General features: G+C 32.9%; 1 protein-coding gene across 5 annotated transcripts in view; it reads left to right on the top strand.

Moving 5' to 3' along the window:
• The window catches only part of RAD23B (RAD23 homolog B, nucleotide excision repair protein), an 87,134-nt gene that overhangs the window by 13,369 nt on the left and 58,583 nt on the right, over positions 1 to 15,182 (top strand). Inside the window, exon 1 of one of the 5 annotated variants that reach the window (XM_007499637.3) lies at positions 3,280 to 3,427. The exons of the other annotated variants lie outside the window; for them this stretch is intronic. Within the exon in view, the coding sequence (XP_007499699.1) occupies positions 3,404 to 3,427 (24 nt within the window). The 5' untranslated portion in view covers positions 3,280 to 3,403. Of the gene's footprint in view, positions 1 to 3,279; positions 3,428 to 15,182 lie in introns of those variants that run through there. 5 annotated transcript variants of the gene reach the window in all.

Raw genomic sequence — 15,182 nt, 5'->3', positions numbered from 1 at the left:
TTGAGCCCAGGTCCTCCCAATTCTAGTCTAGCCTTCTATCCACTAAGCCATCTAGCCTTCCCATTCCTAGTTCTTTTTAAGGTTAGTGCTTTCCCTCTGAGATTACTCGATCTTATAATTTAGATTATCCAGTAAATAGCTTGTTTGCCTGGTGTCTTCCCCCATTAGCTGTGAGGTTCTTGGGAGCCAGGATTGGAGTTTTTTTGCCTTTCTTTGTATCCCTTCCAATTAGCACAGTAACTGGCACATAGTTAATACTTAATAAATACTTGTTGACTTGATTTTGCAAATTTAAAGTATGTCATCTTATTGAATTTTGAAATTAGAAATGTGTTTAGCATAAAATTAGCAATTTGGTATATTAAACAATGGCTTTAAATTTTACAAGTTTATTTGAAATATTTAAAATTTATTACGAATGGATCCACAAGTTGCTGGTATTTCACCTACCTCTCTCAGCTGTTGCTGAGCTAAAAAAAAAAAAACAAAAAAAAAACAGGACAACTTGAACAGTAGAAGTCATCTACATAATAAAACAAAATCATGTTATTCTTGACATCCAAGGTGTCTAGCAGATGTGTAAATACTTTTAAAAGTGGTATTAAAAACCATGGAAAGACTAAAATTAAATAAATTGAACTTTTGACATCTTGAATTTTTCTTTTAATTTTTTGAGCTGACAGTCATAATAGATTCTATTTCATTGTCATTAGTTTAAACTGACTTCTGATAACTAAATATTTTCCTACAGTAATGCATGCTTTCTACCAGTATTTTGGTATATTTGGTTTATTTCTTGATTTGATAGATTTTCGAAAATAATTTCTTTCAAAAGCTCCTAAGGATTTGATTCAATTCAACAAAACTTTTAATGTCTACTATGTCACTGTAGGGACATCACTACAATTCCTTGCCCTTTTGGACTGAGTTTAATTGAAATGGAAAGTTGCAATGACTATAATAATAATGAATAGAAGAAAAGCATTTATTAAGGGCTTACTACACCCAAAGTACTGGGCCTAAGTCAGCCTTGAGGATGCAAATAGAAATGCATTTAATGTAAGAGAGATCCCCACAGGGTATGGTATACGAATGGGTTTGGATTAGGGAAACCTTTCAGATAGAGGAGATGGACCCTGAATGAGTAGAGTAATTTTTGTAGTGCTAGAGAGTTGAATGGAGTCAAAGAAATGAAAGGAAACATTCAAATATGATCACTAAAGAGATTGTTTTGTAAAAAAGGCTTTGCCATTTTCTAGTAGTTAATTTTCTTGGCATAATTAAAGTCTACATTTCTGGACCATGACATCCAAGGATGTTCTTACTTTATTCTTGTCAGATATGTCCATGATAATGATAACTTTTGGGGCACTTCTTGACCCCAAGAAGTTTTTATTTTTGCCAATTTGAGAAGCCCTGCTTATACCCACTATGTGGTTTCCATAATTTTTTTGGTTACATGTAATTTTTATTCTAAAAATCATGAGCCTTTCCATTTGATGGACGTAGCTAAAATATATATTACTGTAAAAGAAATGGAAATTTGTAGAGAAACAGTTTAGCAGTCCTGAAAGCTCTTTGCTTGAATGTGCTATAGTCTAATTTTGGCCTATTCATACTATAATTGTGTGTGTGTGTGTGTGTGTGTGTGTGTGTGTGTGTGTGTGTGTGTGTGTGTGTGTTAGGGAGAGACAAAGAGATAGAGACAAGAGAATATGTGTGTATAGATATTTATACACACTAACACAATCTGTCCAGCTGTATGTCATCATCTGGGCAATATATTTTTTCATCAACTTTGTTCTCTAATTTAGATGATTAAATGTAATTATAGATTTCACTGAGGCAGTTTGTAATGTTTTTAGAGCTAGATATAATTAGTACATATCATCTGTGAATAGGAGTATTTGGAGAACCTTACCATCTAGAGAGATTCCTTCTTTTTGGACTCTGAGCAGAACATCTCCATGATCTTGGGTGAACATATAGTTAGGTTTTAAACCTCACTTTCATATTGAGAGTTGGCTAGTTAGTGAACACAGATATTAACTGAATTTGTCAAAGAAAGAGGTATGTGAAAGAAATTTTGTTTGCAGTGAGCCCCCCCCAAATTGGCACTTTTTTTCTGAGTCAAGCTTTTTTAAAATCCCAAAGCAAATAGATTTAAGGAGAATCTTATTCTCTCCAATTTTGTGAATAATGATCAGAAATAAATCTAGGTCAAATTTAACATGAGTTCATATAATATTAGTTTTAACAGTACAGATATTAAGACATCAGATCATTTATTACAAAGCAGAATTCATTTAACATGTGTAAGCTAGTCAAGAATTTTAACACAATTACATTGTCATGTTGCTTATCATGTATAGATGTGATGTACTGCTGTATATCATATTACTAGGAGTAACTAGGTTACACAGTGGATAGAGTGCCAGGCCTGGAGTCAGTCACTGGTGTGATTCTGAGCAAGCGTTATCTCTGCCTCAGTTTTTTCGTTTGTAAAATGAGCTGGAGAAGGAAATACCAATACCTTTGCCAGGAATATTCCAAATGTCATCACAAAAGAGACACAACTAAATGAACAACAATAATTGTCATTTCTTTTAAAGATTACAAAGTGGACAAAGGGAATCATACTATGGAAACACTGCTAGCCCAGAAAAGATGTTACATTAGATGAAAATGTGATGTAATTGAACAAAATGAGAGTAGTCATAGTAACTCTAAAATAGGATGTGATATCATAAAGCCCACATTCTCACAGTATGGAATATAAAACACGGTGGGGGGAAAAAAGGCATTTACATCAGCATGTTGTAGTTTAAAAACAACTATAGGGAATACAATGATAAAACTGAAGCATCTTTTAGCTGAATGGATTAAATATTAAAATCAAAACACATTCCTGTTAATAGAGCATCCATTTAAACAAAAACTTTATATGACAGTGAAAGAAAATGGAAATGAAGTGGATAATGAAGACATTTTTACTGCCTGCATTGATCGACTCAATTGCGTAATGTTAAAATTGCCAAAGAATTATTAGCAAGTGCTGAACAAGACATTGGAACTAAATATCTTCATATTTTAGTTGCATACCTAATTCATTGATGTGCTTTATTTTTATTGGTATAAACTTTGAGAGAAATTTTCCCCAAGCACTGCCTTAGCTGTATCCGACAAATGTTAATATATTGTCTTAATGTTTTTATCTTTGATAAAATTACTGGTTTTTTTGTGATTTGTTCTTTGGCTTACTGTTTTGGATTAGATTATTTTCCAATTTTTTACTAAGGCTCTTTATTAAATAATATTTTTTGTTGCATTATGGCCCCCAAAGAGTGCCGTTATCCCACATTTTTGATGTTCTTATGTCCTAATGCATCGCCAGTTTTTGTGAATGCCATGTACAACTGAGAAAAAGGTAAAATTTCTATTCTCATTCATTTTTCTCTGTAAGTTTATCATATCTAATTTCGAGAATCCTATTCATCTTTATACTTAGATTTTTCTAGATCTAAGAAGGAAAAGTCGAAGTCCCCCACTGAGGTAATTTTACTGTTTTTTCTTGGAACTCATTTAATTTTTTAAGAATTTGGATGCTGTGCTATTTGGCACTTATGTGTTTGATAATACTTTATCTTTCAGAAAAAAAGTAGTTTCTTAATTATCGCTTTTAATTAGGTTTATTTTTGCTTTTGCTTAGCCTGAAGATTAAGATTGCTATTCCTGCCTTTTTTAGTTGAGCTGAAGCATTATAGATTATGTTCTACTCCTTATTTCAATTCTGTGCGTGCCTTGCTATTTCAGGTATTTCTTACAAACAATATATTGTTGGAATCTGGTTTCTACTCTACTTTATTATCAATTTCCTTTTTATGGGTGAGCTCATTCCATTTGTATTCATGATTATTATGTATTTCCCTCCATCCTATTTTCTTCCCAGTATCTCCCCCTCTATGTACACATATACAGATAGATAGACAGACAGGTACTTCTCTAAACCTGTTCAGATGAAAATGAGGCTCAAGTGTTGTGGGTGACTTGCCCTCAATCTCCCCTTTACTTCCTTACATGGTCTTTTATGTGATATAATTTTTCTCAATCTTTATCTTTCTTCCCTTTCCCAGTGCATCCCACTTTTTCACCCCTCCCATTTTTTTTCCAACATCATCCCAACATAATTTACTTACCCCTGTGCCCTCTGTAGATTCCTGCTAATTGCCCTATTGATAATAAAGTTCTTAGGAATTATAAGTATCATCTTCCCAAGTATTGATGTAAACCATTTCACATAATTAAATCCCTTATGATTTCTCTTCTTTTCATATTTCTCAAGCCTTGTGTTTGAATGCCAGATTTTCTATTCAGCTCCGGACTTTTAATTAGAAATGCTTGAAAGTCCTTTATTTCATTCAAGATCTGTTTTTTCTCCTGAAGAGATCTTTTTCCTAATTAATATCTTGATTTTTTTTCTTTTCTTAAAACCTTTACCTTCTGTCTTACAATCAATATTGTCTATTGGTTCTAAGATAGAAGAACAGTAAGGGCTAGGGCATGGGAGTTAAAGTGACTTTGCCCAAGGTACTGTTGTCTGAGGTTAGATTTGAATCTAGGACCTCCCATCTCTAGGCCTGGTTCTCAATCCACTGAGCCAGCTGGCTCCTTTTATACCTTGATTTTTTAAAAAGAAAATAGCTGAAGTTTTGTTGGGTAATTTATTCTTAATTTTTTGCCTTCTAGAATAAGCTATTCTGAGCCCTCCTCTTCTTTAGTGTGGTACCTGCTAAATTTTGTGTGATCCTGATTATGGATTTATAGTATTTGAATAAATTCTTTCTGGCTGCTTATAGTATTCTCTCTTTGATCTAAGGAAATCTTGTCTGTGATATTCCTGGGAATTTTCATTTTGAGGTCTCTTTCAGGTGGTGATTGGTAGATTCTTTCAGTTTCTATTTTACCCTCTGGATCAATGATATTACAGCAGTTTTCCTTGATAATTTCTTAAAATATGATGTCTAGGTTCTCTTTAATCATGTCTTTATTAATCCAATAGTTTAGTTGTTTTAATAACTCACAAATTCTCTCCTTGGTCTGTTTTCCAGTTCAGTTTTATATCAATTTTTCATTTTCTCATATTTTTCCCATTTAACTTTGTTTTATTCTTTCTTGATACCTCATGGAATCAAGTAGGTTCTGCTTATTACTCAGTTATAATTTTTGAAGAATTATTTTCTTCTATAATATTTTGTACCTCTTTTACCATTTGACTAATTCTGCTTATTAAAGTATTATTTTCTTCAATATTTTGCCTGTTACCAAGTTCTTAATTCTTTTTTATATTTTTCTTCCATCATTCTCTTTTCCTAATTAACACCATATTATTAATAAATGACACTAATGATTTTCTCATTGTTGGGATAGACCTAGATACAGTATTTAATTTTTTTAAATTTTGTTTTCCACAACTATGTAATAAACTTGAATTAGAAACACATTTTCTTATCCTTGTCTGTTGTATTATGTTAATAAATACAAAAACATTTTTTTAATTTTTCTTAAGTACATAAGTATTAGAATAATACAGATTTCAATAATGTGATGAGATTCATTGTTCACAGTAATGGAGACCTAACTGTGCCTCATTAGAAGGATAATGATTGGAAGACATGATTACAGCAGCTCAAATCCAACTTGTTTAAACTAACCTAAAACCTTTCATGATGGGAAATGGATAGAAGTAAAAATCATTTCTTAGAAATTCTTATCTTTTCAGCAGGCTCCTAACTTGAATTGCTAAACAGAGGTATATAACAATCAAGGCTTGATCTGGTTTAGAATACAAGTACATTTGCAGAATATTATGCAGGTATAGAAGAAAAAGAAAAGATTAGGTAGTATTGCCTAGCAAAAAGCAATTTAAGAGAAAACTCCTTGTGCACCCAAGTACCTTTCCAGCCTTATACATTGTTTCCCTTCACTCATTCCAGTCAATAGGCTCTCATCCCAACCATGTTCACAGTGTCTTCTCTTTTTCTCTCCTAAAATACCTCCTCAATTTATACTCCATCTTACTATATGAAATACTTTTCCTTATCCCCCAGCTACTGCCACAACCCCTTTACAGATGTAGCTTTTATCTTATATCTATACATATCTATACATATATATTTCTCAACATTTATACATGGAGAGAATCACATATATACATGTAAAATAGGTATAAATATTAATATCTTCTGAAGAACATAAGGCTACTTGAAAGTAGTGGTTGTTTTTGCCTTTTGTCCTTACCTCATCAGCACTTTACACAATGCCCTACTTGATTAATAAATGTTGATTGATTGCAAACAATCCTGCAGAGTTAGATCTAAGTAAACAAGATCCTCTCTAAAGTATATGTAGATTAAGGTGGAAGGAGAAGAGTAAACAAATATAAAATGGAACAGATCCACTAGCAGTATTATAGTGATTAGTTCTCTTTTTATCTTCAATGCAAACGATTTCATTCCCCATTATTCAGTGTTTTCCTTTACTATGTAAGGAAGAAACAACTCTGGGAAGGGAGAAACCATTAAAAATCCCATGCCCAACCAAAATATATATTTCAAATCATTCATGAGTAAAGTTACATAATACTTAATCAAGGATCAACCTTTTAAAATCTAAACTTCATGAATAAAATGCATTAGAATATATGGAAAACAGTAATTCATTGCCCTGTAAAATGGATTTATTATTCTGGATACGTTGTGTTTTGCTATATACAAACTTAATTTTTATAAGATGTAATGTATCTATAATCTTATCTTAGTTATTGAATAATTTTCGGCGATGGTAATGAATAGGATATTCACAAGTTTCTCGTCTTACTGAAACCATAGATGATTTCTAAATATATCAGGACATATTTAATTTTTTTTTACCTATGCTCTTAATTTCTTATTTCCAATCTTATTGCTATAAATAGCATTTATAAAATTATGCCAGACATAAATTGTGATGGTGTTTATAAATTTCATTTAACAGGAAAACTTCTGTTTCCCCACTATTATAATGCTTCCTCTTAATTTTAAGTTAATACTTAATTTCTTCTAATTACTCTCCTAATGTTTATACAATCTTGTCTTGTTACTTTATAATATTAAATAATTCTAAAAAATTTTCTGTGTTCTGGTTTGCCAAATTTTTTATAATATTTTCACATTACTGGTATTTTTCTTTCTCTTCAGATTTGAGAATTGGGTCTCATTTACCCCTAAACAATTAAATAGGAAATTGTCTTTATTTTTTCAAAAGCATTTTTTATGGTGAGAAAACAAGAAAACCTATTATGGAGCAAGCCTGTTTTCTTTTCTATAGAATTCTTCTATTATCAATGACAATGTAAATGTGACATTTGGATTTTATCTTATAATACCACATGTAGAATAAGCAACAACACTTAGAAGATGAAGATTTGAAGAGTGCCTGTAACTCTATAGGGGAAAAAATTGTCCTAGACATTATATAATTTTTAGAAAGGCTCTTAGGAATCAATTTTCATACCTTAAAATGAATACTAATTTTTTTCAAATTGTCAATAATTTGTTAAATCTGCTCAATCAGGCTGGCCACTGACCTCATAATGTTTTTTAAAAATTTCATAATATGGTATCTTTAATTTGCTTAACCCAATGTATGAAATATTTCGAACTATCCAGGGTGGACCATTCTTGAATTAAGGGGAAATGTTGATAATGTAGAGGCAAAAATAAAGGAGGTCCTCAAGAAGTTGTACTATTAATAGGCTATCACCTATATAATTCAAGCTTTAGAAGATTTTATTAAAATGTATACTTTGTTCTACTGGGATAAATTTTTGAAATAAGAGCAGTTAATATTTAATCTGCATGACAATTCTGGTTTTCTTCATCAGAAAAGGGACACAATAGAGAGGAGAGGAACCATATAGTTTGCTTTTAGAAGCCCATGGTTTTCTAGAATATCACCAAATTTGGCATTTTTTTCCTGTATATAAACCATTCATCCTCAAGATACCCACCCTAATCCCCATGCCGAAAAACAAACCAAAAAAAAAAAAACCAATACCAAGTAACAATTCTCCCTCTCACTAACATGACTTTTGATTTCTTGTGCTGCTGTGGAAGCAGCTCCCAAGCAGAGATTGCAGATGTAGAGGTTAAGCTACTTGCTAATAATGTAGAATTTGAACCTAGATTTTTTGAATCTACAAGATCCTTATCCTTTTTTAAAAAAAAATGGTCTGGAGGGAAGGGTGGGAGAATTAAGTGCTTACTGTGTTCCAAGATATGCTCCACACTAGAGATTCAGATACAGAGAGAGCCCCCTCATTGACAAAAAGCTTATATTCTAATAAAGAAAATATAAGAGGAATGGTGCCCAGGGAAGGAAGAGTGCTTTGGGTTGAGACTGGATTTGTAAATAAAATAGTAGGTCAAATCCATTGACACTGCTTTTCCAGAACAAAACTGATCGTTTATTTTAATTTGATTATCAGAGCAAGAAGTAGAGATTGGGTGATTAGGGAAGTCTGAGGTCTAGGATTGGAAAATGGTGTAAGCAACAGCAACAGTGTAGACAATGCCCAGAAGGACCCATGATCATACCCCAGAAAGTTAAGTATTCTGAGGTATTCGGATCGACTATATTGCATTATTCTTTTAGTTCTGCACAGCACCTAGTTCATTGATGTCCCTCCAAAAGTCATTTAATGAGTAATATGAATAAGTGAATTTTAGAAAAAAGACTTCTGACCTAGATAATTTGATTCTCCTAGGATCATGGTATTATACTTTTAAGTCTTAAGTGGTTAGAAATAGATTTTTCTGTTTTTGAGTAATTTTTCATATTTAATCTATAGCAACCCATTCATTTGTGGAAATAATTTGTAGTGCCCAACACACTCATATAAACTTTCTTTCTAATATATAATATCTAATAGTATGCATTTTTCCCCTCTACTTTCTAATGGGGTTTGTTTGTTTTGATCAATTCTTTTACACTATTGTAGATTTCACTGAGAAAAGCTTCATAGTGTTTTGTCACTAATTAGCACAATATTTTTTTTCTTGTTTTTCTTTTTATGATTCTGAGCATTCTTTTATATATAACTTAAGTGTGCTCTTCTTGGGAGCTGTTTGTTTATAATCTTTAAACACTTATTGAGGAATGACTTTTGGTTATCCATGTTTATCTGTGGTTTATATCTTGAATTTTAAACCCTGATCTGAAAAACTTGATACAAAAATTTTCACCCATTCTGTTACTTTTTCTCTTTTATGAGTGTCTAAAACAAAATATATTCTCTATCAGTCACGAATTTAAAAAAAACAGGAGTTAATCCACTATTAGACAAGGAAAAGCAAAAAATTCTGTCAGTATAGCCATATATAGGGAAATATGTTCTATTGATTCATCAGTACTAAATATAATATTGATTTATCAATACTGAATAGAATAGCTCTTGAAAGAAAAGTTAACTGAATCTCCTCCAAAAAGATACTGACAACAGGAACTAATATTCTGATTTATAGTTGTATTAACAGAAGAAGAGAAAATAGTAAACTCAATAAATTATTAGAAAGTTCAGAGCTGAAGGACCAATGGCATCTTCTTTTTTTTTTTTAATATATTTTATTTGATCATTTCCAAGCATTATTCGTTAAAGACATAGATCATTTTCTTTTCCTTCCCCCCACCCCCCATAGCCGACGCGTAAGTCCACTGGGCATTAGATGTTTTCTTGATTTGAACCCATTGCTTTGTTGATAGTATTTGCATTAGAGTGTTCATTTAGAGTCTCTCCTCTGTCATGTCCCCTCAACCTCTGTATTCAGGCAGTTGCTTTTTTTTGGTGTTTCCACTCCCATAGTTTATCCTTTGCTTCTGAATGGTGTTTTTTTCTCCTGGATCCCTGCTAGTTGTTCAGGGACATTACACCGCCACTAATGGAGAAGTCCATTACGTTCGATGATACCACAGTGTATTAGTCTCTGTGTACAATGTTCTCCTGGTTCTGCTCCTCTCGCTCTGCATCACTTCCTGGAGGTTGTTCCAGTCTCCATGGAACTCCTCCACTTTATTATTCCTTTGAGCACAATAGTATTCCATCACCAACATATACCACAGTTTGTTCAGCCATTCCCCAATTGATGGGCATCCCCTCGTTTTCCAGTTTTGGGCCACCACAAAGAGTGCAGCTATGAATATTTTTGTACAAGTCTTTGTGTCCATTATCTCTTTGGGGTACAGACCCAGCAGTGCTATGGCTGGGTCAAAGGGTAGATATTCTTTTGTCGCCCTTTGGGCATAGTTCCAAATTGCCCTGCAGAATGGTTGGATCAGTTCACAGCTCCACCAGCCAATGGCATCTTCTAAATGGAATCAGAATGAAGTAATATCTTCCAAAATTGCCCATGTGCAAGGAACAGAAATTATAATAAATGTGAAAACACAAATATTAAATATTCTTTGTAGACCACGATAACAATTAATAATTAGTACAGGAAGCTACAAGAAAAAATATACTTAAACGGAGACTTTCATAATGATATCTATAATAGTGGGTTATAAGGATTAAAATAAATATATAATAACGATATATTTTATAAAGTTTTATTAATAACTAAAGCAAAAGAACTGCCTGACCTCATGCTGGTCTAAGAGTGTGGGAGGAATCACAGCAAACTTAAGTACAATCACATAATCACACAAATGTGGATACACAGGAGAGATTAAAGGAAATTTTGGGAAAGGTAATTTTTTTTATATTTTAGGGGTTCAAGAATTTCTAACTATACATTGGGGGGTGGAGCAGAGAAATAAGTAATAGAAACAGCAACTATGGAGTACAATAATTATAATACAACATACCAAAATCTTTGAGATGCAATTAAGAGTTCCCTGGAGAGATGGTTCAGGGGATAGAGAGCCAGGACTAAAGATGGAAGGTCCTGGGATCAAATGTGGCCTCAGGCACTTATTAGCTGTGTGACCTTGGGCAAACATTTAACCCCAGTTTGCTTAGCCCTTAATTCTCTTTTGCTTTGCAGCCAATACTTGGTGTATCTATTTTAAGAAAGAAAGTGAGGATTTAAAATATTCTCTGAGACAAAATCATATCCTAGAGAAAATACATTAGCACAAAACAGAAAAATAAGGGTGATGAACTGACTGGTTTGGAGCTGGTAAGTTGAGTGTGAAATGGAGGCCTACTTCTGAATTAGGTAATGGTAAAAGAGAATTTAGTCCAGGAGAAAAGAGAAACTCGAAATTATGATGACACAAAGGAAACCATTGTATTTACCAAGACATAGAGAAATTGTCCAGAGACATCTACATAGGGAAGTCACCAATCCACATAAAATTTACAAAATGCTACAGACTATTGAAGCTAGAGAAAACACAGTACCTTGGATCAATTTCCTGAAGAGAGTAATACTAGTTTAGGTTAGATTTTTCTTCATGGATCCAATTTCTAGAATGATGGAGGAGTACTATATCCTATTATATGACTATTCTTTGCATACCTCTAGCACTGTCATTTACCTACTGACATAATCCAAATATCTTTGAATTTTTTTATCCCATCCTCCTGAACCTTTTGGATTATAATCAAATTCTCTTTTATGTATTTCATTTCCCTGTTATATAAGCCCCTTTACAACAAGGACTACTGTTTCACTTTCTCTATTTGTGTTCCCAGAGCTTTTCACACTGCTTGTTACAAAGTAAGCACTTAATAAATGCTTTTTTTTTTTTTAACCCTTACCTCTTCTGTCTTGGAGTCAATACTGTGTATTGGTTCCAAGGCAGAAGAATGTTAAGGGCTAGGCAATGGGGGTCAAGTGACTTGCCCAGGATCACACAGCTAGGAAGTATCTGAGGTCAAATTTGAACCTAGGACCTCCCATCTCTAGGTCTGACTCTCAATCCACTGAGCCACCCAGCTGCCCCCAATAAGTGCTTTTTTCATCTGCAATTAAAAAAAAAATTCAAACCACTAGATAAACTCAGACTAAATACGAGTTATCTTAAAGAGTAATAAAAAGTAAAAACTGATACTTCCACACCAAAAAAAAATAATCTAATAGAATTGATAAACTTTTAGCCAATTTATGTGAAAGGAGAGAAAGAGGAAAATAAAACTAAATTACCACTAAATCGGAACAGAAAAAAAGAGGATTATCAATAATAGTAAAAGTACCTAAAGTTGTAAATATTATTAAATGGAAAACTTTAAATAAGTCCATTTCAGAAAAGGAAACTAAATAACTGCAGGAAAAGAAAAACCAAAATCTGTTGTTCAGTTGGATTTAAGGTTGATTTCTGGTCCTAGACTTTAAATATGGAAAATGCTTTTTCGTTTTTCAATTAAAAGCTTTCTACTGTGGTACAATATGGGTTAAATAAATATCTGTGGCCTGGCCTGGGAAATAATTCCATTTTTAACATTGTTTCTATATATAATCCTTTGATAATGGATGTACAAGTAAATTTGGAAGACTAACTGTGGCTTCCCTCTACAGCCCGCCGCTGTGCCTGTGTGCCCCCCCCCCCACCCCCAGCCCACAATTGATAAGAACATTTTTACTTGGGAGTTAAGAAAACTCCCAAGTAAAAAGTCTTTTAGGTTTTTTCTTTTTAAGTTTTATGTTTTTGTATCACTTGAAGCCACTCCTTAAAATAACTCCAACACTTAATAAAAGAATAGCAAAAATTTAAAGCAATAAGTCAGATGTATTCATTTCTTCTTGTTCTATACAAAAAAGGTACAACTCAAATCTTACCATGACATCAGGTATATAAGTAGTGTCAGTTAAAAATATCAATTGGGGTTACTGCCCTTAATACCAAGAGGAATATCCATAGCTGCCATTCATTATTTTAAATGGTACTTAGGAACTAGAAGTTAGGATAACTGAAGGAAAACAAGAATACTCCATGCAATACTCTTCACAAACCCACTTAGACTTGTGGCATTATTTCCCTTCATTAATTGTTAATTCACCAAAGCTTGATTATTTCATTTAATATTTTCTTTTTAGATTGATAGGCTGTAGATTCCTTATTTTCCTAATAGCTTTCATTTGAAGCCCTTCAGAGACTCAGAAACTAAGAAATAACAGAAATTTGTATTGTTGTAAGTTATATAATTCCATCAGAAAAATGATTTTGCGTTGAAATCATGGGCTCTCTTCTCACAAATTGAGCTATCTATCTCCTGTACTGTGCTATGTGATCAAGCCAATAAATTTTTTACATAGAAAGTGGGATTCATAGTTATTCTAAATGGTAAGCTTAGACATCTCCTCTCTCTCCCCCTGAAATACGGTTCAGATTATAATTTGGTTTTTGACAGATAAAGTACAGTTGGGTTTGACCTAGAATTGGGTAGGAAGAAAACATTGTCCCTAGGTCACATTTAAGAAATTATATAGTACTTAACAGTTATTCTAAATTACTTGTCAGATACCAGTCTTGTGAATTTTTTTCCATGTGTAAAGGAGAATGTAAAAAGAATAGTATGTGTGAATCACAAAGCTCTTAATATGTACTGCTTGTAATTACATAATAAATTCAATCCAAAATGTTACTTTCAAAGCTGTCTTGGCTTGTTTGTTTTTCTAATTTCTATCCTTTTTTGTTCATTGTAAAAATAACTTTTCCTTTAAAAACTCATCCTTTGAATAATAGTATTGTCTGAGTGAGCCTGTAGGACTATATAATTGAACATCGTGATTCCAGAAAAAGTCAGAATTGCAATTGAATGAGATAACAATAATGGGACTTGGTGTGAGTATAGTTAGGTAGGCTGGACCACTAAATGGGGGAAGCACTTGACTTGATATTAGGATTTATATCCTAACTCCAACTTTAATCATTGTGACAAGTCACTTAGAATCTTGGAGCCTCATTTTGGTCATCTTCAGAGGAATATCATAGCTTTCTTCCAGGCTATTATGTAGAAAATGGATTGAGATTGTTCTGTTTGAATCCAAGGGGCAGACTTGGATCAATGAGTAGAAAGTATTGAAAAACAGATTTAAGCTTGATATATCTTTCTTAAGAAAGGAGCTAGGGGGCAGCTGGGTGGCTCAGTAGATCAAGAGCCAGGCCCAGAGATGGGAGGTCCTGGGTTCAAATTTGGCCTCAGACACTTCCTAGCTGTGTGACCCTGGGCAAGTCACTTAAACCCCATTGCCTAGCCCTTACCCCTCTTCTTCTTTAGAACCAATAAGACAGAAGGTAAGGGTTTAAAAATAATAATAAAAATTAAAAAAAGAAAGGAACCATCCAAAATTTGAATGGGTTAAACTTCTAAACAGAGTTGACCTCTCAAGGCTATGGATTATTTTGTGAGTATTTCAGTAGAAAGCTTTACAAAAGAAATTCTTGGAAAAGGAGGTGGATTTTTTAAGAGTGAAAGATTACAACCCTAGTGTTGCAATGGTATCTAAAAATTAGTGGTATTAAAATAAATGCTTGGAGGAAGTCTCCAGCACATTTATTGTATACTTTATGAAGTTTTTATAGAAAAATCCAAACAAAAATTATAAAAGTTGGGAGGGCAGGTAAGGATTATTCTGTACTGGCAGATAAGAGCTCCATCAAAGACTGGGGCTAGTATTTTATACGTGATTTCTTCCAGTACCTGTGTAAGGAAATTGATTTCAACATTATTGACTTGAATTATGCTATTTTTGTTGGATTGCCTCTGCTTGAACTTATTGACCACCTTCTCCAAATCTTTGCCTTTGTTGTTCCTGTGATATAGTCTATCAAAGCTATTTATTTTAAGCCTAATTCACTAGCCAATATTAACTTATATCAAGGCAGGTTTAGCTATCTGCCCAATGTAACTATGTTGAGCTACTCTTGAGTACCATAAAAGCAGTGTTATTGATATTCTAATTCAAATTTAATTTCTCATTCAACTAAATTCATAGCATCCAGAATTTAAAAAAAAAAACAAAAACAAAAACCCTAGTACCTAGTATAATTTTACCATTATAATGACAAAAGCTCTGGATCACATGTCTTGAACCATTAGAAGACCAAAGGGAAAGATAGACTTGGTTTGTTCAGAACTCTAAATTTTTAGGGTTGTGCTTTATCTAATGTTGTCCAATACTTTAGATTAACACTGGGATAAC

Source organism: Monodelphis domestica, chromosome 7, assembly GCF_027887165.1.
Source record: "Monodelphis domestica isolate mMonDom1 chromosome 7, mMonDom1.pri, whole genome shotgun sequence".
NCBI classification, from domain to species: domain Eukaryota; kingdom Metazoa; phylum Chordata; class Mammalia; order Didelphimorphia; family Didelphidae; genus Monodelphis; species Monodelphis domestica.
Note: the sequence above shows the minus strand (reverse complement) of the source record. Positions and strands in the feature narration are given on the sequence as shown.